This window comes from Cetorhinus maximus, chromosome 21, assembly GCF_964194155.1.
Source record: "Cetorhinus maximus chromosome 21, sCetMax3.hap1.1, whole genome shotgun sequence".
NCBI classification, from domain to species: Eukaryota; Metazoa; Chordata; class Chondrichthyes; order Lamniformes; family Cetorhinidae; genus Cetorhinus; species Cetorhinus maximus.
Genome location: NC_135899.1, coordinates 26,205,910 through 26,233,715, shown reverse-complemented (window position 1 = coordinate 26,233,715; position 27,806 = coordinate 26,205,910). Strand labels below are relative to the sequence as shown.

The 27,806-nt window shown below is 43.8% G+C and overlaps 1 protein-coding gene across 2 annotated transcripts in view; it reads left to right on the top strand.

Annotated features, from left to right (window-relative positions):
* Nucleotides 1-27,806, top strand: part of LOC144695785 (complement C4-like) — a 96,522-nt gene that overhangs the window by 9,385 nt on the left and 59,331 nt on the right. For both annotated transcript variants that reach the window (XM_078566768.1, XM_078566767.1), the window contains exons 6-18: nt 777-859; nt 2,027-2,114; nt 6,424-6,529; nt 8,978-9,107; nt 11,375-11,490; nt 12,974-13,117; nt 16,918-17,115; nt 17,439-17,633; nt 18,491-18,640; nt 19,353-19,479; nt 21,751-21,822; nt 25,140-25,334; nt 26,645-26,759. In XM_078566768.1, coding sequence (XP_078422894.1) covers nt 777-859; nt 2,027-2,114; nt 6,424-6,529; nt 8,978-9,107; nt 11,375-11,490; nt 12,974-13,117; nt 16,918-17,115; nt 17,439-17,633; nt 18,491-18,640; nt 19,353-19,479; nt 21,751-21,822; nt 25,140-25,334; nt 26,645-26,759 — 1,719 coding nt within the window. The remainder of the gene's footprint in view (nt 1-776; nt 860-2,026; nt 2,115-6,423; nt 6,530-8,977; nt 9,108-11,374; nt 11,491-12,973; nt 13,118-16,917; nt 17,116-17,438; nt 17,634-18,490; nt 18,641-19,352; nt 19,480-21,750; nt 21,823-25,139; nt 25,335-26,644; nt 26,760-27,806) is intronic.

Genomic DNA, 27,806 nt, shown 5'->3' with positions numbered 1-27,806 from the left:
ATTGAGACATATAAGATCCCTAGGCGACTTAACAGGTGAATGTTGAGAAGATGGTTCCCCTTGTACTAGACACTAGAACTAGGGTCATAGTTTAAAATAACGGGTCTCCCACAGAAGATGGAGATGAAGCGATTTTTTTCCCCTCTCTCAGAATGTCGTTAGTATGTAAAATTATCTTCCCCAGGGAGCAGTGAAGGCAGCTTCGTTAAATATTTTTAAAGTCTGAGTTAGATGGATTCGTGATTAACAAGAGAGTCAAATGTTATAGGGGGTAGACAGGAAAGCAGAGTTGAGGCCACGATCAGATTCACCCTGACCTTATTAAATGGTGGAGCAGGCTTGAAGAACCGAATGGCCTACTCCTGCTCCTAATTCGTACGTTCGTATGTTTGTTGGAGCTGCAGTCATCAATCACACTGCTGACCACCTGGAGAAAATGGAAGATCGGTTGTAGTGCGTAATGTCCGACCAGTTCGTGACCACTTGCTTTTCAGTCGCTGATGAAAGTCAAAGTTGCCCCAAGTGGTAAACAGCCAGAAATGTAATGGATAGAAATTCGCTCTGGGCGTTAGCAAGCAATCAATCACATTATGTGTATCATTAGCTCGACCTCAATGGAACTAAAGATCAGACGGGAGGCCAGTGCAATACTTCTGTCGAGCGTTTCTGCCCTATGCACTTATCTTCACTATTTATTTTTATCATCGATGTATAACCATTGTGAGACAAAGCCGAGATAAACACTGAAGAATGTTCTGTTTACCTTTCCTAAACAGGCCTGGCAATTGGCGAATTGAGGTGCAGTTTGACGGTTCACCAATGTCCATGGTATCTGCACAATTTGAGGTCAAGGAATTCGGTAACCTTTATTACATTTACATTTGCATTGCAAAGAAAGATTAATGAATCATTTCCAGTTGCCAAGTATTCGAGTTACGTTTGGAACTTTTAAAATAGTGTAAAGTTTACGTCAGGTTGTTGATTGAGGCATTTTTTCTTTTACCGATCATATATCCAAACTTAATGAAGAGAAAGAAGAGTTCAATTAAGCCAAACATTTCTCTGGCTGTCTACAACTATACCTAGAGATAGCTTGCACAGTCATTGTTTGGGGTGTAAAGTCCCCAGGGTCAATTTTCACTTTCACCAACGAGAGGAAGGCAAGAGAAACCGGATCAGGTTCCGGACTTACACCTCGCCTGAATTGTGTTTGCCTTGATGAGGGTCAGGCTCCTGACCTGGTTGGTGACCTGACCCATCACCACATAATATTAGGGATTTAAAAAAAAAAAATCACATCATAACTGGAGACACGGAATTAATAATCAAATATTGGGTGAACAGCAAATGGCATCTGCTGCAATGCAATGCAGTGTGCAATTCAAATTAATAAGGCTTGGTGCTTTTTAGCTTTATGTTTTGTCAATAGTTACCTACTTGTCTTAAAGTCTGCTGAGAAATGATGCCTCTGGCAGATATTCCAAAACAATCGTCTTAAAATTGTTGGTTTTGAACTTTGAGCAGGATTTCGTTGGAAGAAAAAATAACATATCACTAATGAGTTTAATTGCTTATTTTATGCAGCCAATATGTTAATTTACTAAAAGACTTAACCGACAGAAGCATTTTAACCCCAGGAGTGCCATCACCAGTGTGATGCATATTCTGAAAGAGATATGTATCAATCTTTTCTGCACGTTTTGTCAAGGGAAGCACTTTTCTATTTGAAACGTAGCAGGGTACATCTAATATTGGAATTATATAGAATATTCTACTGACTCTAATGGGAAGTAAATGGAGTTGGTGAACAATGGGTTGGCCATCTGATACCGCACCATTTTCGAGTATTGTAAAAAGTTACAACTACTGCTCGTAGCCTTTTGGGTAATAGGTTAACTGAGGAATGTAAATTCTCTGCACGTTCTCTTAATTACATTACATTTCTACAACTTAAGGATTGTGTTTCCCATTATGTTCACTTGCTATGAATTTGCTCGGCTATGTTTGAGCCAATCATGTTTCTTAGTTCTCCCTAGCTTCAAAGTCGAGGTGAAGGCGGAAGAAATGTTTTATCTGATAACAAAGGATGGTTTCAAATTCGAAATCTTGGCAGAGTAAGTAAAATACCGTTCTCAAAAAAAGTACGAACAAAACTGCTACTAGCTTATTATCCTGATTAGAACTGAAATGAAATGTTGGTGGCGCAGTGGCAGTGTCAATGGGATAGTAATTCAGAGGCTCAGGCTAATGTTCTGGAGGGCACGGGTTTAAATCCCACCATGGCAGCTGGTGGAATTTGAATCCTGTTCATAAAGCTGGAATTATACTCTCAGTAATGGTAACCATGAAACTATTAATTCATTATCGTACAAAGTCGTCTGTTTCACTAATGTCCTTTAGGGAAGGAAATCTACCTTTCTTACTTGGTCTGGCCTACATGTGACTCCAGACCCACAGCAATGTGGTTGACTCTTAACTGCCCTCTGAAATCGCCTAGCAAGCCACTCAGTGCAAGAGTAATTAGGGAGGGGCAACAAATGCCGGTCTTGCAACATCCCACGAAAGAATAAAGAAAGAAAAAAAATAGTTCCACACCAGAACAGCAAGTTGAAACGGCCTCTGATAGATTTCTTAATTGTTCTTAGCATGTGAGAAATGGTGAAAAGTTAGCATTCAGTGCCTACCCCCAATTGCCTTGACATGGTACACGTGTCTTACTTCTTCAGCTGTTGCAACTTTGATGTTCATACCTCTCCAACAATGCTGTTAGATCGGGAAACCCGGCCTTTCAATGTGGTGCAAAACAAAGAATGGGAACCCGTTCCCGAGTCAGTTTAAGTGTGAGCGTTAAGCATAATGGAGATCACGGCGCTTCCACAACGTTACACTTCTTGACCTTCTCAGTGTTAGAGGTCAAAAGTCAGGAAACTCCGTCAAAGGACGGTTGGTAAGTTGCCACACATTCCCCTGTACAGTGCTTACTGAAACCACAGTGTGTTGTTGGGAGAGGAGGACATTGAGCTGCTTTCACATTATTACAGATGTATTCATCCACTTGAATAATGAACATTCCATCACATTACTGATTTGCAATCTTAAAGACTGTAGGGGTACTCCTCAACGTTAGCAGCTCACCCACTTAATGCAAGGTACGTAACCTCTGTCCTGCTGTTCCATGTTGGTCAGGTTATGCTTCTGGTTAGTGTAAAGCACAAGATGTTGATGAAGGAGCCTCAGAGATGATGCTGGTACTGAGGATCAGGAACTGCAAATGGGCTTTCAATCTCGGAGCCTGCTAGCCATATGACATGAACGTTTTCTGGCACATGTTATCCAAGCCTGCATGTTGTCCAGCCCCTGTTCTAGTCCCACACAGGCTGCTGCATTACTAGAACAAAATGTGAATGAAGGTGAAAAACGTAGAGCCACTAGTACATTAATTCCAATCGCGAAGTTATGACTGTTATCACGGTCAGCTTCTTCCCACAAATAATTCGCAATATTAGAATAGGCCTCTTGATAGGATTCATGACTCTATCAGAAATTATACCATCTGCAAAAGGCACTGCAGCAACTCACCTAGGATACTTCGACAGCACCTTCCAAACCCGTGACATTTACCATCTATAAAGACAAGGGCAGCAGATAGATGGAAACACCAACACCTGGAAGTTCCCCTCCAAGCCACTCGCCATCCTGACTTGGAAATATACCATCGTTCCTTCACTGTCACTGGGTCAAAGTCCTGGGACTCCCTTCCTAACAGCACTGTGGGTGTACCTACACCACACGGACTGCAGCGGTTCAAGAAGGAAGCTCATCACCACCTTCTCAAGGGCAAACAGGGATGGGCAATGAATGCTGGCCCAGCCAGCAGTGCTCACATCCCATGAACGAAAACATTTTTAAATATCCAAAGTAATAATTTGATGAGCTTAAGGTCACACATGATTATTAATTAAGATGGGATGCATCTTCTTTTACGATATTTAGGTGTTATTTTAAACCTTAGAACAAGCTGAGCGGAATTTAATTTGACAATTTCCTGTTGAGTTACATGGGCAATGTAAGTGATTTTGAAATATTTTAGCTGTTGGATCTGTTCACTTACCCAATGTAGTGCACTCTCGAGACGCTGAACCTTTTAATTATTCCTGACATGCTTATTATCTAGAATCAGCAGTGTCCCAAGTAATGTCCTCCACTCAGTTTAATTGAATATCTCTGTCCTTTCCCGCGAGCGACGATCGCCAAGTCTCAGCCACCAAAATATGGAGCAAGAAGCTATAAATACAAAGGCAGGATTTTACATTTAAGACTCTGAGTAATGAATTGTGAAGAACTGCGCGCCCATTTTCTGCACTTCCATTTCAGCGGGTCAGATTCCATACGAACATACGTTAAGGACATAGAAATTGGAAGCAAGTCGAGGCCACTCGGCCCCACAAGCCTGCTCTGGCATTCAATAAGATCATGGCTGATCTGAATGTAACCTCAATCCCACACTCCTGCCTACCCCCCGATAAACGTTCACCCCCTTGTTAATCAACAGGCTGATTTTGGAGGAGACAATTACATCCACTTTAATAATGTCACACGTCTCCGGCTCTGCCTTTCCCCATCTGCTGCCAAAGCTTTCATCCTTGTTCCTTGTTATTCCCAGACTTGATTGTTACCATGCTCTCCCGGCTGCCCCCACAGATCTTCCAGCCTCCATAAACTTAAACTCGTTTAAAATGCTGCTGCTTGTGCTCCATGTCCAATTCATCTCTCGTCTTTGTGGTGCCTAAGATGCATTAGCTCCTGGCCAAGCAACACCTCCATTTTAAAAATGTCATCCTTGATTGAAAACCCTGCATGACATTGACTGTCGCTCTATCCTTAATCTCCATCAGCCCGAACACATTCGGAGGATTCTGCATTCCTCCAATTTTGGTCTCTTGTGTTTCCCAGAATTCCACCATTGGCGGCCGTGCCTTCAGCTGTTTAGCCCCTACTCTTGGATACCCTTTCCAAAACTCTCTCTCTCTCTCTTCCTCCCTCTCTCTCGCTCTCTCTCTCACTCACACACTCACACACGCACACACTCATTCTCTCTCTTTCTCTCTCTCTGCCTCTCTCCCTCTCCCTCCTTCTCTCTCTCCCTTTCTCTCCCTCTACCCTGCCCCCTCCCAACCAGCGATCCCCTTAGGACGTTGCTTAAACATTGTGCCGTTGACGAACTTCTGGTCATCTTTCCTAACATCGCCTTTTATAGGTCAGTGTCAAATTTTGTCTGAATACACTATTATGAAGTTTTCGTAGATGTTTTACTACATTAATGGCGCTCAATTAATGCAAAGTGTTGTTTTGAGTGTTGAGACCGTTTAGTTATGTTTCTTTATCTCAGCCTTTTTTCCGTTGCTCTATGCCCACTTTTAGTGCTCTATCAAGTGGAACATTGTTAAGAGGCTGCTGTAAGTCGAAGTGAATTAGATAGTAGTGAATACCCTCACAGAAATTTTTCTACACTGTCTCATATTAAAGTCTAATTATCCTGATATGGAGGCGGTTACCCAGACTATCCTTTTTTAAAAAAAATTAGTTTTTTATTGATTGTGTTCTACTTGCCCTGATCCTCTATTTCAATCTGGGAACATGTTTGCCTTTTTGAAATTTCCACTAGATTATATTAACCAAAATTTTGCTCACTAAACTTCTGTAGCAGCTGAATGTTTATGGAGCGAGTTATGGAACATTAATCAGTTTTGAGCTCTTTATCTTCAAACTGCAATTGCGTTGCTGTCAATTGATCTTGGGAGCACTCCAAATTCCATAATGTGAAGGTGAAGCAGTGGCATAGTGGTATTGTCACTAGACTGGTAATCCAGAGACCCAGGGTAATGTTCTGGGGACATTTGAATTCAACACAAAATGTGGAATTAAAAGTGTAATAATGACCATTTAAAAAAAAGCATTGCCGATTGTTGTAAAACCCCATCTGGTTCACCGATGTCATTCCTTTAGGGAAGGGAACCTGGTTTGACCTACAATTGACCCCAGACACACAGCAATGTGGTTGACTCTTAAATGCCCTCTGAAATGGCCTAGCAAGCCACTCAGCTCAAGGACAATTAGGGATGGGCAATGAATGCTGGCCCCACGAACGAATAAAAAAAAATCTCAAAGCAATTTTCCTTAATGTAACAGATATAACCATTTTTGTACAACCACGCAATCAAGTGGTAAACTCTGATTAATTTTATCCTCTCTATAATCTAATGAGACCGATTGCAGTGCGCCTACCCGGCAGAGATGAGAGAATTAAGCAGGGGCGAGGGATCAAAACGAAACTTTCGGGCTGTGTTGCTTTATGAGGCAAACTTCATTAAATGACCGTTTTACTTCAAGTCAATATGTCTATCTATTGATTATTTGTTAAAGGCATACATATGGCAAGGCTGTGGAGGGGATGGCCTATGTGAGATTCGGAATTATTGACGAAATGAATAATAATACCTACATCCGGGGACTGGAACAACAACTGCAGGTGAGAATGTTGCCATTTCTCACCTTCAGAATCTGGCGCTAACCAGCAACAAGTACTTTATAATCAATAAAAAAGTCATTATTATCATTGAATAAATGTTCAAATTCATTATGTTAATGTTGAACATTCTTCAGACTTCATCCCACTGTCAGCTTATCTGTTGCTAAAACCTCAGTCCTGGCTTTATTGCCTCGAATTTCTATGTTCCGAAGCTCGTCTCCCACATTCTACCCTCCGGAAACTTGCGGTGATACAAAACTCTGTCGCCCATACCTTAACTCCCGCGAAGTCCCATTCACGTATGACCCCTCTGTGCTCACTGTCCTACATTGGCTCTTGGTGAAACAAGGCCTTGATTTTATAATTCTCATCCTTGTTATTAAACCCCCTCCCTATCTCTGTAATCACCTCCAGTTCCACAAGGCTCCAAGATGTCCGTGCTCATCAAATTCTGCCATATCAGCATGCCCACTTTTAACCATTCCACCATTGCTGGCCGCTACTGTAGCTGCCCAGCCTTTAAGCTCTGAAATACCGCCGCTAAACATCTCCGCTTCTTTGGCTTGCTTTCCCCCTTTAAGAGACTCGCCAAATCTTATCGTTTGGTCATCTGCTTAGATAGCTCAGGGTCACATTTGGTTTTATAATGCTCCTGCGAAGCGGCTTGAGATGTTTTATTGAGTTAAAGGCACTGTCTAAATATGAATTGTTGCTGTCAACTTAAAGAGTTAACTTGGGCGGAGAAATGGCAGATGGAGTTTAATCCGGACAAATGCGAGGTAATGCATTTTGTAAGGTCTAATACAGGCAGGAATTATACAGTAAATGGCAGAACACTTAAGTGCATTGAGGGGCAGAGGGATCTGGGTGTACAGGTCCACAGGTCACTGAAAGTGGCAACGCAGGTGGATAAGGTAGTCAGGAAGGCATATGGTATGCTTGCCTTCATTGGCAGGGGTATTGAGTATAAAAGCTGGGAAGTCATGCTGCAGTTGTATAGAACCTTGGTTAGGCCACACTTAGACTATTGCGTGCAATTCAGGTCGCCACATTACCAGAAGGATATGGAGGCATTGGAGAGGGTGCAGAGGAGGTTTACCAGGATGCTGCCTGGTCTGGAGGTTATTAGCTATGAGGAGGGGTTGAAGAAACGCATTGTTCTCACTAGAGTGACGGAGATTGAGGAGCGACTTGATAGAAGTTTACAAAATTATGAGTGGCATGGACAGAGTAGATAGTCAGAAGCTTTTTCCCAGGGTGGAAGAGTCAATTACTATGGGGACATAGATTTAAGGTGAGAGGAGAAAACTATAGAGGAGACGTGCGGGGCAAGTTTTTTACGCAGAGGGTAGTGAGTATCTGGAATTCGCTGCCAGAGGAGGTGGTGGAAGCAGGTCCGATAGTGGTGTTTAAGAGGCAGCTTGACAAATGCATGAATAGGATGGGAATAGAGGGATACGGACCCCGGAAGTGCAAAATGTTTTAGTTGATGGGCAATATGATCGGCGCAGGCTTGGAGGGCCGAAGGGCCTGTTCCTGTGCTGTACTTTTCTTTGTTCTTCGTTATTATCAAAACATACTGCTTCAGTGTTTTTCAAACCTTATGATTTCGAAAAGTACACGACATTGATAAATACAATGTGGGGGTGGGGGGAGGGGGGGATTGGGTGGGGTGCGGTGTAGAGTCGATAATAATCGTCAGTATTTGATCAAGAAAGAGAGTTCATCGGGCGTAATCCTGAACAAAAAAAAACACGTTTGTTTTTGAAGCTTGCGTCACATGAAATTTACAGACTTACAGCACCAAACTTTCAGGGCACCAATTTTAATCGTGGTGGATGTTATTAAATGTATCTCTGACGCACAGAAGTGTAATTTTGAAATTTAAGACAAAAAATTATAAATTGTGGCGTTAGATATAAACACACACACACATACACAAGATGCACTATCGACCACCCGTTATGTTCACCGTCTGATGCTTAATTAAATAGGCTGCAGTGGAACAGCAGATCATGTGGCGTATAATGAGCAGCTGATCCAATATTCCTTCCTTCCCCCTCGCCCCCACCCTCACAACCCAAATTTTAAACCCAACGCCTTTACTTGAGCATCCTTGTTCGGCTTTTTCAGTAAGAATGATAAATATGTATGCACTAGAATCCCATATCTCCTTTAATGCGCACAGTCCGCTCTCGCTGCTTCACAGTATCATCAAAAATCCTTTGTTCACCGATTCTAACAGGGACTTCATTCAGCTGGTTTAAATGTAGTTAAGGGCCATGCCCATGGTTAAATGCTGAATCATACGACCTGTGGTACTCTGAGGGTAAAGAAACAGCATGGAAGCAATGTTGATATTGGGGACAGAACGAGTGGGAAACATTGGAAGCAAACAAATTCCCTGAAGTATATTCGGATAATATGAACATCGATTCTCGCTTACAGATCAAGGCCGGAGTAGCGGCGTCTTCCCTAACGACAGAAATGCTATCGAAAAAAATGAAAAAATTGGCAAGTATGGCTGATCTTGTGGGATACCATCTGTACATGGCGGTAACAGTTTTTGAAACATCCAGTAAGTGAACTAATTGCAGTTCTATCCAATTTTAGACGCATTTTAAGAGTTATTCTCAGGACGTGCGCGAAGATATGAGCTCACTTCTATTTTCCATTGTACGCTCCGCTGATTAGTTGTCGGCGTTCTGACCTTGTACCATTGACCCTGCCATCACTGCGTCTTCCTGATGGACGATAAGCAGGTAGAAATTCGATAGCCAGGAGGGCTGGCAGGAATTTGTATAACCGTTGGAGTGAGTGTCCATGTCTTGTTGCCTCCCTCGCGTTAGGGTAAAGGGCATCACTGAACAGGTAGAGGAAGTGTTGTGGGGGCAGGGGAGCAAGAGCAGCTGGTCCATGATGGGACCAATGACACAAGTAGGGAAAGGTTTGTCCCCTTGGAGACGGGTATTCGGGGTTTAGGGAGGAAAGTAAAGTGCAGGCGATCGGAGGTAATAATCTCTGGATGATTACCGCTGCCACTTCATATTGCGCATAATGAGCAGTAAAATGAGACAGGTTGCAGCACAATCAAACAAAATGTACAGGAGGGAGAGTTTCGGATTCCTACTGTATTCGAGCCAGTTCTGCAGCGGGGTGAATCAGTAGAGTAAAGATGGGTTAGAATGTCCACGCAAGTAGGTTAACCAGCTGTGTAAGGAAGGGGTCAAACGAATTTGGAAGGAGGAGGTGAATCACAATAAAACATTAGACAGGGGATACAAGATGAGACGAGGATGGGGCGAGTCAAACAGTGGAAGGTTACAGAGTAGAGAAGAAAGAATAGGGACCACACCGAGGAAATCCGAGATCAGTTTGGCGAGCATCTTCATAGATGGTCAGGGCGTGGTAAAAAAAATTGGTAAGCTATATGCTGGAGTAGTCACATGGGATTATAACGTGGTGGCGTCAAGACTTGGCTCAAGCAGGAGGTGCAATGTGCATTTAATATCACTTGTTATAATATATCCAGGAAAGATAGGGGCGGAAATCAATGAGGGGCTGTCAGTATTGCTCGAAAGTAGTATTACAGCACTAGAAAGAAATGTTGAATTAGAGGATTCGAAGACAAAATCTATTTGGCTCGAATTAATGAATAACATATGATCTGTTCCGTTTCTGGGTGGAAGAAGTGGGCCACTAAAGAGTTAGAAGAAGGTAGAACAAATTTCCGGGTAAATTGCTGAAAGATGCAAGAACTTTAGAGCAGTGATATTAGTGGGCTTAAATTATTCTAAAATGGACCCTAAGAATAACAGTGTAGAGGACAAAGCACGGAGAAGCTGCAGAAATACGTACAAGAGAACTTTCTAGGTTAGTCTGTTTCCAAGCAAGGAAGGCTTGCAATTGACGTCATCTCTTCTGGGGATCTTCCTGCTACCTTCATACCCATAGTTCTCCTTTCCAAGGTACAGAAGCAAGACTGTCCTGGTGGACCCATCATTTCGCATATCTGGAAAATCATTTTGAAGGACCCCTGGCGAGTTGTTGCCATGGCATTTGTAGATGGTGCACACTGCGACCACGGTGCATCTGTGGAGAGAGTAAACATTTAAGGTGGTGGATGGGCGACCAATCAAGCAGGCTACTTTGCCCTGTATGAGCTCCATGTTCCAATGTTCCATTTATATTGTGTGCAGAGTCGTATATGTCAAATACTAATATGGGTGAAATTCAAGAGTGCAACCACGTGGTAGAATGCAATATGTTTTATTATGAGGAAGAAGTAACCATAAATCCGAGACCTGGGGAATAACAATGGAGTAGTGAAATTGTGTTAGTCCCTCTGTCTTAACGAAGAATCATATATGCATAATATCCATCTATCTACCTACCTATCTACCCACCTACCTATCTATCTATCTATCTATCTATCTATCTATCTATCTATCTATCTATCTATCTATCTATCTATCTATCTATCTATCTATCTATCTATCTATCTATCTATCTATCTATCTATCTATCTATCTATCTATCTATCTATCTATCTATCTATCTATCTATCTATCTGTCTATCTGTCTGTCTGTCTGTCTGTCTGTCTATCTGTCTATCTATCTATCTATCTATCTATCTATATATATATATATCTATATATAGAGAGAGGGAGAGTCTTTTGAAGTTGTCCCCTCAATTATACCAATTATTAACACTGCATCAATTACACTCTTCCATGAAAAGTTGCGGTGTTATTTTATTGTAAATAAAACAAAATATAATAATCAATTAAACAAAATAAAATAAATTCATACGGTAAGATGAATACATCCATCTATTTCCTCTAGGTGGAGAAATGGAGGAAGTAGAGCTCAGAAACATCAAGTTTGTCTCCTCGCCATATGTGATCGATTTATCAAAGACAAGTGACTACTTTGTGCCCAAATTTCCATTTACTGTGCAGGTATGTATCGATACAGTGAGTTGAAACACTACGTTAATCCACCCGGGAATGTGTAACTCTTAATCAGCCTCTGCATGTTTAGGCCGTAAGGTGACCAATATTAACAGGCAGAAACTAAACGTTTTCAAATCTCCAGCCACTGTTGCCAACATGGAACACTTTGGTCAGCATAAATCATGGATCCCTACAATTGGAATTTTAGCAGCATTGCACACAAAATGCACATTAGCTTCAATTTCAGAAGATGATTCCGACCTGGTTTAGCTTTGCCACCTAGCGACCATTAAATATTCCTAAGTAGTTTGTCATTTCAATGTCGATTGGTGCTGCATTTCAAACAAGCTTGTGCTGTGGAGCGGTGCCAGCTATAGGCCAGGTTCGCATTAGGTTTGGAATTTCGACAGGGCTTCATGAACCCCCGCCTTAATTCCCGCAGTAGATCAGTGAGAATCTCGGGAGGTAGGTGCCATTTATAATAATTCTCCCGGATGTTTACCCACCTTCCTGAAGGTTACAGCGGGAGATCTGGAAAACGCAAGAGCCTTGCAGTTTTGCATCACTTTAAGTATGAATATTACGATCAAGCGAAGAATGACCCCCAAGCGGACAGGCAATGCATTTTTATATGATATTAGAGAGCAAACGCCAGCATCTTTTAACAACTCATTCAAAAAAAATACTCCGTTAGGCTTTTATGTGAGCAGTATTTTGCATGTCTAGTGTGCAGCTGATGGTTAATTCATGGATGTTGATGTAAGAACAAAGCCCAATGTAACCGAGGGAAGGAATCAAATCAACCAAAATAGACAAATGTCCCATGCCAAGGTAAAAGCAAAATACTGCGGATGCTGGAAATCTGAAAAAAAAAAGAGAAAATGTTGGGAAAACTCCGCAGGTCTCACGGCATCAATGGAGAGAGAAACAGAGTTAACGGTTCGAGTCCGTATGAACTCTGAAGAGGGGTCACGTTGACTCGAAATGTTAACTCTGTTTCTCTCTCCACAGATGCTGTCAGACCTGCTGAGTTTTTCCAGCACTTTCCGTTTTTATTTCGAATGGCCCATGCCATTGCTTTATCCGGGTTAGATGCCCTACGGTTGAATATACATTTGCAGCATCATACGCCTGGTCTAAATCATTGGGTTTGCGTCAATTTACAGTCGGATTCGCCGCACAGGCTTTCAAGAGCTTTTTCGCCTCTTTCTAGAAACAGGCAGAGTTAAAAACATGGGTCTGCTCAAACGTAGCGCCCTGTGATGTCATACCGATAGGGCGCACGGTATCTTATAAATAGTTAGTGCGATTTGGGGGTGCCTAGCTGCAGAGTGTGACATTAGCATCACCGAAATTCAGAGGAGGAAAAATTGGGCTATTTTGGTTAGTACATGAGGACAAATTCCTAAATCACCGCAGCCCATCAGGCTGAGCAACTGAATGGTGTTTCTTTCTCTCTCTCTCTCTCAGCTGTCATTTTGCTTTGCAGGTCCAGGTAACTTATCCTGATGGATCTCCTGCCTCAGATGTTCCTGTGAAGTTAGAGGGAAAATCACCACAATATACGGGGGAAAACGGCCATGTCTTGTTAACAATGGCATCCCCCTCAAATACAGATTTTTTTGATATTAAGGTACGAACAAATGTTTCTATTTTATGGCCCCTAAACTTTCATTCATTGAGCTAACTGTGTTAGTATGGGGTAGAGAAAAATATTTCAAACAGCTCTACATCCATAAAGCTCTCGGTCAGACAATTCCGAAGAGATTATCGGATAAGTAGAGCACATGGTTCTTGATCAGGAAGGCACAATGTGAATTATTTGGAACTAGAAGAGAGTCTCGTAACATTTATGGTGAAATTGGTATCTTAGTTGCAACGGCACTTCCTTGTCCCAATCCCATGCTATTTCATCATTCCAGGGAGATCTCTGGCATGAGATACCAAGCCCTTTGCTTTCATCTCTCTTACGTCATGCCAACAGCACCCCTTCTTCTCCATCGCACCAATTGCTTGCCTCCTTCGGAATATTCCCTTCCCGTGGCACCTCCCCCGCCACCCCCATGATTTCTCCTGCCATGCTATCACCCCTCTCATGCTGCGCCTCCTCCACAAATCCGTCCAGCTAGTGTAACCTTGTTGTTGGACTCTCCTTGCTGAATAATCCACCAAAGATCTGTGGTGAAATTAATATCAGTATTGCAACAGTGTTTCTTTAACTCCTAATATCACGTCATCCGATTTTTCCAATGCCATCCTTCCCATTCTATTTCCATGCTATTTGTTTTATCTCTCTGAAGACATTTAGATCCAACCCCTCCTAACTGTCCCTCCCTCCTATGCCATCTCCATACTCAATTCACTCCCTCCCATGCCAACACACCACCAATACCATACCTCTATCTGTTAACGCCACTCAGAGCTTCCCCCCAATATGATGCCCCTCCAATGTGCCATCCCCCTCCCACTCTGTCCTTCTCCCATTCTGCCCCACTCCAGGTTGCACCCCTCCCAGTCTACATATCCCATGTAGGTGCCCCTCCCATGCAGGACCCCAGACCCGCATGCCTTCCTCCCACGTTGTTCCCCTTTCGCACTCCCACGCATGGCTTCCCTCTGCCCTCTCCCATGTCGCCTCCCCCTCTCCAATGTTGCCCCCTCCTTTCCCCCATACCATCCCCCACTCCCCACCTCCTGCACTCATGGTGTCACTCCTCCCCTGCCCACACCGGCATTATCCTCTTCTCCAAACTATTTTAGCCAGGATAACTTGGTTGTTCGGCACCTTCCTTGTTCACTTTTTCCCGCAAAATCCCCACGTCACCGCTAGCGCCACCAATGACCGTTGGCATTCAGCCACACGTGCCTCACGTACTCCGATAGACATCACGTCTGAGCGATTACCCCGCAAATCAGCAACCGCTATTTTTTCCCCGAAAACCCGTTTTAGTCATAAAATGTATAGTGGCGCATAAAATGTATAGAACTGCACAACAGGTGGAAGTGGACATTAGACAAGGTGCAAAAATTTTTACTTTCAATTCAGTATTTGCACATTGAGGTGCCTCCCTGCACTTACATACTACAGTTTATGATTACAACATTCATACCGACTAAAACTCACAGAAATGTAACACTCTTTTTGAGGGAGGACAACACATCCTCGACCCCAACTCCTCTCACTTTCTGATCCCTAGAATTACTGTATCATGTAAGTTGAAATGACTCCCATCTTACTGGCAGAATGGTTGGAGGCAGGGAAGGGGATGGTGGAAGAGGGAGGAAAGCGGGCAGAGCGAGATGAAAATCAGTTGGGAGGGCCACAGTAGGCGGGCCCTGGCCTTTCCTGGCCATAGGACCGTTGATAATGCCTAGGAGCCAGGTCTGAGGTCAGTCCGAACTGTTAGCTGCAGTGTGTTTGGCTGGCCCGAATAAGCAGACAATTATTCAAAACAAGCAAAAATATATCAACAAGTTTGTTTTGCACGTCTTAACTTAGCGGTCGTGACTCCTGACAATACCCTCGCCAATCCTCCACACACCCCACCTGCCTGCTCCACCCACTAAATCAAGCCACCGACCATTCAGGGAAGCACAGGTAGACAGAAATTGCCTATTATAGTGTTATAGATTATTAAGAACACTTCTTCAGTTTTCTGCTCGAAGGCAGGTCTGATCTGCAGCACCACTACGGATAGGTAAGGAGGGGGGGTGGGGGGGGGGCAACTCCACCCCGCTGGAACCAGGATTCAACTTCATTTTATCGGCACCTCACCAGCCGTTCAGCCAGCTGAGCCAACAAAGGGGTCCGAGTTAATGTCCAACGTAACACTTTTGCATGCAGGTTGCAGCCTGGAGATGTGGACATGTGGTAGAGGCTCCAATTCATTTCCATCACATGGCTGACTAGGAATCTCTCCCACGTTTTAGCATTCTGCCATTGGCGGGTGTTGGCAGGATTTGCAAATTGAAACCCAAACTGTTTGGCTGCGTTATTCCTTCGCCATCGGGCCCTGGGATGGGTTTTGAACTCCGAGGTTCTGGTTCAGACACAAAACTTGCTCATTGTAAATGATAATTTGATGATGCGCTGCAGTGCACGCTAGTTATGGATCAACACCACATCCGGAGGGTGAGGGGCGGGGGAGGGGGGGGGGGGGGGGGGTGGTGGTGGCGGTGGTGGGGGCGGGGGGGGGGGGGGCGTGGAAATCAGGCACATGAGGTTGAGTAAAACTTGGAATGGAAGAAAGTCCGAGAACTCTGTTAATGACGCCAAAGCTCCAATTAGAGCAAATAGAACCCCCAGTAATTGGCACATACTAAATGAACTCGAGTTGTGACATGTGGGAACATTGCTCATGCACTATCCTGCTCTTGTCCCCCTGCTTAGTTGTCTAAATTTGCATAGGATAGAGAATGTTTTAATGCTCTTCATTTAAATGTACGGCAGTTTTTTTTTATTTTTTCCTGGACATATGGTGGTGGTATGCAAAATTATGGGACTACCTTCATCCCTTAGACTTTAGAGGTTCGAGAAGATGCCACTGTCTCCATAAGGGTAGGAAGGGATGACGAGTAACTCGTGGCCACATTAACTATGCCCATGCCCCAAGAATGAAATAGCAGGCTATATTTATCAAAGTTATATGTTGTTACCATCATTAATAGTTACATTGAACGATAAGAATTGGGCAATTAGTGCTGCTGATTTCACAGATTATCGGTTCACCAAATGGAGCAGTATGGGCTCGGTACGTCTCCAACCAGTGGACAGTTTTCCCCCCGCTTCCCATTGACTCCAGTTTTGCTAGCGTTCCTTGATGCCATGTTCGGTCAAATGCTGCCTTGATGTCAAAAGCAGCCACTCTCACCTCATTTCTTGCGTTCACCTCTTTTGTCCGTGTTCTCACCAAGGCTGTCATGAGGTCGGGAGCTGACAGGCCCTGCCAGAACCCAAACTGAGCGTCACCGAGCAGAATACTCCTGTGTAAGTTCTTCTTGATAGCTGAGTTTGATGAGGCATACTTCAACATTCCTGGGACATTTTAAAGAGTAACGTGTAGCACCTCGAACTTGCTGGAAAATGTGTCTCAAAAAATGGAAGCAGAGCTCTGTGTTTGCATTCTTGCTAATAGGAGTTATTAACGCCTTGATATCACATCGCGCTCCATACTATCCAAGTGAAGCTTTTATCCTGCTCGGCAGAAACCGATAATGGACAGTTAAAATTCACAAAGCTAAATATGGTAGGAACATATTAAGATCTGTGCATTATTATTGAATAGAACAATGATCACACACTGATGTTTCAGTAAATCAGTGAAAAGGTTGATAAACCAAGTTATTCCTACAGAAATATCTACTTCTCTGAGTGGACAAGAGCAACCAAATGAGGAAAGATTGAATAAAGCTGTGTATGTCTTGATCTGCCAGGTGATAGCTGGGGATGGGGCTCCTGGAAGAGAAATCAGTGAAGCAAAAAAAACTGTGCGGATCTACCATTCTAAGAGCAAGAGTTACCTCTACGTCAATGTACCGCACAGCATACTCGATCCAGATAGCTCTTTTCCAGCAGGTATATCAGCTGTCACTCCTGCAGGCAGTAGCGGTTTCATGGTCTATTACTATCTGGTGAGTACATCATTATTTCATAATTGCACCGGAACTCAAATTTATATACAAACAGAGACGTTGAAATGATTAACGATAGAATAATGAACTTGGATCATTTTTATTGTTCCTTTCTCGACTTGGGAATATACAGGTATGCGCCACACACTCGCGCGCGCAAAATGGACGCACATGAAAATACACACACACACATTCATGCAAAGGGACACAATGCATGCACACTCATGTATACACATATACATATTCAGGCCATCTTGGACTGTATCTATTCTACGAGATTGTCGATCGTGCATGTCCTGATCTTGGAGCTCCTGTCCCCATAGGTTATAAGCAAAGGCAAAGTGCTCCAAATGGGTGAAATTCCGAAATCGGATTTTACAAACCTGCCTATCTCATTGAGCATCTCTATGGTTCCAGCGGCCAGACTAGTTCTCTACTATTACATAAATGTCGGGGGCAAAATCGAAATGGTGGCAAATTCCGTGTGGATTGATGTTAAGAACGTCTGCGAAGGAAAGGTATGAATATAATTGCCTTCACATATGCCAAGTAAACATATTTACTCTGGGGCAGCTTACGAACAATGTAGACATGAAGGTCCTTGTGCTTTTGCTGATGAGGAATATCAGTGATGTGCCATGCAGCGTGTCCATCCGTAACATTAGAAATGTTCAACATCTTATGGCTAGGTTCATCTTGTTTTGGTGTAGAATAACAAGACCCTCTTACTTTCTTCCCAAGTACGGCTGTAGGCTACCTTCGGAGGCCTTACACAAAGCAACGATTTCACCCTGCAAAGCTGCGACCTCTATATCAGAGGTGAAGGCGGGGATGTGGGGGGCAGGGGTGGGGGGGGGGGGGGGGGGGGGGGGGGAGGTGTTGGGGGATGGGGAGGGGGTGGGGGGGAGAGAGTGGTGGTCTTCGGGAGCCTGTTCACTTAAACATCTCTTTCAAAACTAATGTGAATCAGGTTTCATATCTGGAGCATGTGATTCATAAGTAGCAAAGGCACAGTGACTGGAAGCTTCCCGGGCACCCTGATGCCAACAGGACGTTTCACTGGGAACACAGGTCACTTGTGCCCGGGCAAAGCATGGTGGTGCGCTGGGATCTTCTGCCAACTCGCATTCCCATGAGAGGCGTCGTCAGTTTCCCAGCTGCTCAGACGATTCTATCCATTCATACCCCCCAGTGCCACTCTTGATTCTTTTCAGGCCGTTTCTTGAATTTAGAGGGCGCTGTTCCTTAATATTAAACCAGCAAAGTTGAGAAGCTGGGCGTTGCCATTCAATGAGCGGTCACCACACACTGTGCTCAGGAAAATTGTCCCATTCTCTACTTGATAGTCTACTGGTAATGCTGTTGTTTTTCCCAGATTACGATAAAAGATATGCACAAGGAATATAAACCGGGAGGCAACGCTGACATAATTATTAAAACTGAAGACAGGGGACATCTGTCTCTTGCCATTGTCGATACAGCGATTTATGTTCTCAACAACAAGAATAAACTGACACCCAACAAAGTAAGTGACTTACAGTCGGCGCTTTGGCTGGATACAAAGTTTTGCTTCAGAGAACATTGGAGTTTAGGGATAGCAATCCCAAAACCTGATTGTGTCGATTTGAAATATCCTATGCTGAGCTAACAGGAACATTGTATTATTTCTGGGGTGTGTAGCATGACACTTTTCTACCAGCTGTGCTTCATTCTTTGGGAGCTGCTCCCTAACACAGTGGCATACTTAGAAGGCAGTAACATTGCTGTTGGTTCGGAATGAAAACCTTTGGTCTAGGAACATAGAAAAAGGGTTTTTAAGGTCATTTGACTATATGCCCTGGCAGGCATCACAGATGATTCAGATTCCATGTGTCATCCACACAGATGCCATGCTCACCATGAGCCGTGAGGCAGCTTCATAAACCCTGATTGCCTCCATTGCTAGGCCAGGGATCTGGAAAAAAAAAGGTTACTTTGCACCTGCAATTTTTACGATTGAAATTAACTAATGGAGCATCAATGAGCTGGTGGAGATAACAAGACCAAAGCTCATCTAGTGTGTCTTCTACCACCCTGGTAGCCGTGTGACACAATGGCAATGGAGTTGTTGACTCATCCTAATATTCATAACCCACCGATGAGTCCACGATAGACCCAGACATGAGATGAGGAAAAATCCAGTGTTGGCGAGCTTTTGCTTTATGCACTGTTCCCATTTGACTTTTCCCTCTGAGTAGGTCTTTGAAGAGATGAATTCCTATGATCTTGGATGCACATTTGGAGGTGGTGCTGATAGCCCTCGTGTTTTCATGGATGCTGGACTGACATTTATTTCCAATGCTGAATTGTCAACGATTCGGAATGGTAAGCCAACAGTGCAAAGGAGTGCAGATCGGATATAGGTGACACGAAGGTAGTATGTAAAAATAAGGAATTATGGCAAACAGCAGTCGTCTGTGGACCTGATTTTTTTTTTCAAATTGATGCATGCATGATTAAAGAAGACCTGTTCATAATTACGTATTGCTTAGAAATTGTTCGTTGAAGGTCTCAGGCTCATTTACACAAACAATTGGAGGTGGCAGTACAACTTGATCAAGCTTTCAGCAGAATCTATAAATCCAGACTTTGCAAGTAAGGGCATAGAAGAAAAACAGAAATTTCACTCAAATGCATCTGAGTCAGTGTTTAGGTCTCAGCTGGAATGTAGCGGCGAATTCTGGGCACCAGACTTTAGCAAGGATGCCCAGGAATTGGGAAGGTTGTGGAGGAGCTCAGCAAGAATAGTACAAGAGTTTATAGACGTCAGCTGTGCGAAGAGAGTAGGTAATCTGGGATTGCTCCCTTCAGGGGAGAGAAGATTAAGAAAAGATGTATTAAGGCTGTTTAAATTTACGAATCATAGAATATAAATTGGACACAGCATAGAAACAAACTAGTCGGCCCATTGTATCCATGTCGGCTCTCTGCCAGGTCAACTCATCTAGCCCCACTCCCCTCGTAATGTCAGTAGCAGATACCTATCTTGAAAGGCAACACTGAATATGCCTCTACCACACTCTGAGGTAGCCCATTACAGATCCTAATCAGTCACTGCACAATCCTCATGTCAACTTTGGTTATTTTTCCGCTTACCTTCCAATGGTGACGTCTCCTTCCGCCAATGGGAAGAGTTTTCCCATCTATCCTTTCTAGACTCCTCGTAATGTTGAAGACCTGTTTCAAATCATCTCTCAACCTTCTATTCCTCAAGGAGAACAGCCTCAGTTTATCGCATCTAAACACGTAGCTGAAGCGAATGAAGGGTTTCTTAGAATCGATGGTAACAAACTGTTAGCAATAGCAGGAATAATGCGCCTGCTAACCAAAGGACTAACCAAAGGATTTCCGACATTTGGATGAAGAACAGGGAAGGGTGGGGGAGCGGGAAGCGGTGAACAGCACTTTCTGACTTCATGAGTTGTTATGATTGTGGAATGCTTCGTGTTAAATGGCAGTGAAAATTGATTCAACTTAACTTCCAAAGCAGAATTATATATACTCATGAAATGAAATTTTGCAGGGCTATGAGGAAAGAGATAGGAAGCGGGAACAATTGGATACTTCCTTTACAGGGCATCCATCAGAGGATGTGGGTGTGGCTGGCAAGGCATTTGTTGCCCATCCCTAAATGCCTTTGAACTGAGTTGCTTGCTGGGCCATTGCAGATGGCAGTATTAAGCGTCAATGACATGGCTGTGGGCCTGGAGTCACATATAGGCCAGACTAGGTAATGGCAGCAGATTCCCTTCCCTAAAGGACAGGCACAATGAGCAAAATGGCCGCCGCCTGTGTTTTAAAGTTGCTTCATTCTATGAAGCATGGTATAGGCCATGTGATAACGTTTACTAAAAGTGTTTTGAACCCTATTGTTTAAAAAAAAAGGCAGATGTTCCATCAATAACTTGCTGCCGCAGCAATGAGGGTTTATGATCTGGTGTCTGCAATTGCACCGGCAAGTTTCCCTGAATCATTTAGCAAGCATCGGTGTGAGGGGCCAATCCCACCTGCCAGAATCCTACTATACCAGGAAATGCGGCTGCTCAGTGCCAGGAGTAGGTTACAGATGTGAGAGGGAACCTTAGCCTGAAAAGCTGTTAGAAGTAGGAAATTAATCACGTGATTGTTTTTTTAAAAATCCATGTGGGCGTGACGTGACGTTTGCATTTAAATGAAATTTGTTCCATCGAGGAAGAATTCCTGTACGCAGGATGGTGAAGCTTTAACCTCAATCTATGTTAGGTCCTGCCTCATCAACCATTCCCGATGGCGATATCAAGTCCTCAAAGAACGAGGACGTGTTTTCACCCGCACAGTGTTTAGATGAATGCAACTCAGGAACGAAGCAGAGAACCTTTGAGGTTCTTTTGTGGGTTACTCGAATCGTTAATGTTGTTACTAGACGTACTTATCATTAGGTTCAAACCCAGAAAAATACGCTAACATTGTGGGTGGCAATTAATATCTAATTCATATTCCATAATGAGCAAAAGATGTATTTAGTTTTCGGAATGTCACATCAACGGAGCTCTGTTAATTGTTAGAAACGTGAACGATTCACATTGTTTCTAATTAACTAATATTGTGTCCTTGCAGGATATTCATGCAAAACAGATAACAGAAGAATGAAAAGATCACTGGACATTCAAGAGCAGTATATGGGAAAATGTAAGAAAGAATGTTAAATATGAAGACACAAATCGTTCAGAATTGCTCACTATTGTCACACGGTTTGTAATTGCACAGTGCGATTTGTGCACATTCTGTGTGTTTAAACTCTTTAGTTACCCATTCTGAAGCGAAAACCTGTTCCCAGCTCCTACGGATGAACTATGAACAAAAAAGTAATGACATTTCAATCAGAACGACATAATTTCGAGGTCCTGATCACATTGTTCCCCGAATTCCTACTTTATTCCAATTTCATTAGTGTGCATTGGAACAGTGCTTAAATTACCCTTCCCACGCTGCTTAGACACTGCAATATAATTAACCGCCGAGATATTGCGGGGGCAGAACAAACCTTTTCCGGAATATCATTATAAACCGTTCATTTTAACTATTGGCAACAATACAAACTAGCCCATATTGAATGGATGTGGTCTGACTGATGTCCTTTCATTTGCTTCTGCGAAAAACAAAATCGCCCAGCTGTATCACGGACGAGCAACTCGACATCATCCATTTTGCCATATTTCCAAAGATAAAATTAATCCTCTGCGATATTAATACAAGAACAGCTAACAGGCTGCCTGCTTTTCAAGCAATCTTACACTTACATAGTTTATAAATAGCGGCTAGAGGAATAGTGTACGAAGGGAATACGTTTGACTTTAAACGGTAGAGATGAAACAGGCGCTATCAATTCAACAGCCCTTTGTCTATCTCTTCAGATTTATAACATGGAATCGGGCGAAATTTTCATTATCGCAGTTTTATGTAATCAAAGTCAATCAGACAAAGCCAAACTTGCCAGGAAGCAGCTGAGGTGCTCTCCATAATATGGTCAAAACCACTTGAGGGCTCCTTGGACAACACCTTCCGAACCCATGACCACCACTATCTAGAAGGACAAGAGCAGCAGATACATGGGAACACCACCACCTGGAAGTTCCCCTCCAAGTCACTCACCATCCTGACTTGGAAATATATCGTCGTTCCTTCACCGTCGCTGGGTCAAAATCCTGGAACTCTCTCCCCAACAGCACTGTGGGTGTACCTACACCACATGGACTGCAGCAGTTCAAGAAGTCAGTTCACCACCACCTTCTGAAAGGCAATTAAGGATGGGCAATAAATGCTGGCCTAGCCAGCGAAGCCCACATCCCGTGAATGAATAATTAAAAAAACGTTCAAGGATCTATATATTGACTTGAACTTGAGAATAAAACGTATTTAATGCTCGGTATTTAGGTTTCATCCTGAAATCAAGTAACTTCATTACAATCAGAATATTGGAGCAACTTGAGGCTCATTTTACTGAAATTCCTCAGGCAAACCTTCTTCATCCACATGTCCTTTATCCGCACTCCGCCCGCACTGAAATTGTCATTTTCTTTTAAACTAAGATCACGAGACTGCCGGCTGCAGACTTCTTTGACCATTAAACCTTTGCGGAAGACAATTACAATGCCAACGGGGTTTGGAAGGTTGTGAGGCGATTCTCGTCTCATTCGTTTAATGGATCCTGGCTAGTGCCTCATTAACGGAAAGGAAGCTGACCTCTGATCAAAACCCTCTCAGGAACTGCTGTCTCAAGTCTTATCTATTCATTCTTTCTCGCGAACTCGGTTAACCTCCAGCAGTGTACAGACAGATGTTGGAGGAGCGAAACAAAGTCCATTGCGGCATGAATGGCGACACCTTCAAGTACTTGGTACTTTCGACGGACATGGCCAAATGGTAACGGAGCGTGGATTGCAGCAAAGGATAAAAGCAGTGAAGCACTCCGTACCGACCATCCACTGCAGCAGCCAAGCTGCCTAGACAGCTTGGGCCCTCCTCGCCTCTGGGGTCCTGCAAAAGAGGGAGGCCCGCAGCATGCACCCTTCCTCCACGATAACCAAATTCCATAGTGTAGATTTAGCTGTGTACAGGTGAACGGTGCCCTCGAACAACGAGAAGTCTACCACAAAAAGCTATTGCCAATGGGCGGGCAGCTGGGTCAACTGTGCAATTTGAAACGGGTTCGTGGAGGGCTGAAGTTGGAGATCATTTTCACTGAAGTTCCGGTGGACAATGCAGTTCGGGCCTGATGTAAATCCAGCGTCCCCACCCCCGTACCCCCGCCCCCCCACCCCCCCGCCCCCACCACCAAATCCTGCGTTCCCCCAGGCTTCTGATGGTAAAGTCGGTTTTAAACTGCACCTAATCCTTTCCTGAAATTCCACTATGAGCTCGGCTTTCACGCCCTGGGTGGTGAGATAAGGACTGCTACGTAGGAGCACCAAAAATATTCAGTTAGATCACAGCTTATCTATACCTTAACTCCATCTAATCATATTGGTTCCCCAATACCCACACTAACAAAAATCTTACCCGTCTCAGTTTTGGCCTTTTCAATTAACTACCATCCTTAATAGCTTTTTGGGGGAGAGGAATTTCAGCTTTCTTCTGGCCGTTGTATGAAGAAATGCTGTAGCGATTCATTTAAGTTGGTCAGTGCGCAAGCGATTCCGTTGCGACTCAACAGTGATCATATTAATCCAAATTAAAGCAAAACGATGACACGAACAGCCTCTACCAATCGGAAATACACGTGGGAGGATGACAGCAAGCTATCCTTAGTGGAACATCCGCCCATTATCCGCCACGCCTGAACTTCTTTCCCATTGAGTTTACAACAGAAACATAGGTGTAAACTTTCCACTTCTGTGGGAAACAGGAAAAGTAGAACTGGTATCCACCCTTCCACCGATTCTTTTCCATTGCCGCCCATGGAATAGGACACTGATCAAGACGTATGACGAACAATGGAACCCTCGTGTTGCGTCACCCACCACTTAAATTCCTACCCATGAAAAGGAAATGGAGCTAAGAGTTTCAAAAGTGTTGCCACTGCCGCCGCCCGGGTTCAATCTGGAGTTTTGGGGCTTGGAGTTCATCCCGTTTTAGCCTTCCGCTCTGAGTTAGTGAACTCCAGCTATAGTGAATGCTTCTAACGGACCAGGCAGTGGGCCTATTCGCCTTGCACCAAATTGAATGTATGCAGAGTGTGGCGGCTACATAACGTAGTCTCCTAAGCAGTCTTTATGTCACAGGGCCAGCGAAGTCCACTGCTAGACTCTAATGCAGTCAGGGGTGAGAATGGAACCCGATTTTCAAATTATGCAGTTTTTTTTTGCACGGATGCGCGCGGCAATTTCTCAGTCTAAAAATCCGGTTACACCATAATTGCAATTATGGTCCCCCTGCACGGGGGAGCACAGGAAATGCTACTGGACAAAACTTAGTTGGTCATTTATTTGCCTCCGTTTGCATTTCAGTAAGTCATTATACCGACAAAGGCCTAAGGCGTTGCTGCACCGATGGAATAACTAAAATTCCCATGAGGCGTACCTGTAAAGATCGGGCGAAGAGAGTCAAGGACATGGAATGTAGAAAGGTTTTTCTCACCTGCTGCGAGTTTGGTGTGGAACTGAGGCATAACCAATCAATGAAGCTCGATACAGTGGGAAGAAGTAAGTATTTGCTGACAGGGTCAAGGTTAAAAAGGTTTATTACAACTCGAAAGTTTCGATTTTGACCTTAGAATCTTTTGGAGGCGCTTTGTGTCGTGGTGGGGGTGGGGGTAGAGGCGGGGTAGTGAGTGGAAGGGTGGGGGCGGGGGCATTACTCGGCCTCCCACCGCATCTTCGGAATACTAAACGCTCTGCCACTTAAGAGGAAAGATATTGCGTGGAAATTCGCCGTGCCAGCTGTGCAAAGCAGGTGGTATTGAATCGACCGCTTTTTATATATTCCCCGCCCAATATTCAGCCGCATGGATTTTAATGGGGCAGAATAGCAATCGGGGTGGTTGGCCGGTTGGCAGGTCGCTACCAACGTCGCCCGTTTTCTATGATCAGGCAAGATACACATCTAGCTCATTCACACATCCTTGCTTCTAATCTTATTATGCCAAAAAGGAATTGATCGGTTCAATTAGCGTCGTTATTGCACCTCTCGCTATTTTTCTTGCCATTGAAGTCAATATAAAACAAAAGAGGCGAGGAAGGAAATAAAAGCTGCAATTGTCTATCATTCAATTTAACCAAGGCACAAAGTTCAAATCTCCAACAGTATATGAATTACAAAGGAACAATGTTTGTAATTTCCTGAGGTCACTTCTACTTGGTGCATTACTAAGCAAAAAAAAACACATTTAACATATTTTTCAGCAATGTAATTGTGCAATTATTATTTCAAGATATTAGCACAGGTTTTGCCGGTGTAATGACAGTGAAATGCCTGCATTCGCCCGTCATCACCCCCGGGAAAACAGAATAATGTGGGGAACCGGAAATTGTCGTTAGTGGTTCTACGTTTCTCCAATGGGGGCGCTGTTGAGGCACGCTCACAAGACTGCAATCAATGGGGATCAAATGAATTGAAGAAATTTCCGCGGTTGGACTGTCGGCCGCGCTGTAAAAAGAAACCCTTGAAAGAGTTGCATCATTTTGACTGAGGCGGGACTGGGTTTTTAAGTGCTTGCTAAAATCATAATTCCTGCGGATCAATGTCACCGGCCCAGGAAAGCTGGTCAATAAAAATAACGTGGTTGCAGTTAGGCAAAAATGGCGTACAGAACAGGTGACACTGTATTGGTTGCCTGCTATAATCTCCACCAAATATTGAGCGCCATTGACTTCAATGAACCAAGATGTCAGACGTGCCGTGTAACGCTCAGCAAATGCGATGCCTTGTGCCCCCTTGTCCAGAGTCACCCGCATTTGTTTGAACCATTTACAGGATTTGAAATCGAGCCACTAAATCTTCTGTTCTCCTTTAGTGGAGGGTGATTATGAAGACAACTTCTTTGATGAGGCCTCTGTCCGTATACGCAGCATCTTTCCACAAAGCTGGCAATGGAGAACGTATCGTGACTTACCTGCGAGAGAGCACAAGTAAGGGGCATCTCATATACAACGGGGGAGTTTATTTTTTTAAACTTTGCTTGATTGTGTATAGTAGGCGACATCCAATGGTCCATTGGCATGGTTTTCCTTTTAACTGAATTCAACCGGGTCGTTTAAACTTTGCCCCACATTAGACAACGGGCGATACCCATTCAGCTGCCTGTAAAATGTCTCTTGGGACTTCGATCTCCAATTGTTTATGTCATTGCAAGTTTCTAATTGTATGATTTATCCTAAATGGTGTCAACTGTCTCATTGCCATTCCCTGGGAAGTCTTCCTGCACGATGATCAAAATATTGCCAGTTAAATACAGTAGATATTCTATGTTTGTTCACATTTCAAATTACATGGTGGAATGCGTCTTACGAGTATATATTTTGGTATGAACGACTTTTGTCACTTATGCTGCACGAGGCAGACAAAGTTTAGTTTATAAAGAACTTAACAGATCGTTTCCCCTCCAGGTACTGGTCTTCAAGCTATCGCTGAGATCTTCTCTTGCTCACCCAAGCGCATTGCCACTGAAGGATTGACCGCCTGGCTTCAATTCCTTGCCCCCATCCCGCCTGTAACGCCGCCGCAACGACCCCCCCCCCTCCCCCCCGCCCTCTCCCCCAGGGCCCAATGCTCACTGACATAGACTCTATAGTTCCCTATCCTTAGGCCCTGACATTTCTGACAGTTCCCTTTATAACCAGCTATCATCAATCTGTTCCTCAAAGAAAAATCTCTCCCCAAATCCTCTGTGCCAGTGAATGAACAGCACATTTCCAACCCACAACCCCTTCTCGAAGACTTTCAATATATTGTCCGTCCGAGCTTACAACCTCCCCTCCCACAGCTATCAATTTGAATATTTGCATTCCGGCGGCCGTGCCTCCCAGACTACTGATATAACCATCACAGCCGCGATCTTTGCCCTGCCGCCTCCGACGTAAGAAAACGGCCCTCTGTTTCTTCACCTAATTCATTTATAGATATGGGGGGAGAAAACCTTGGCCCCAGTGTAGACCACCAGGGACATCATTAGTTAT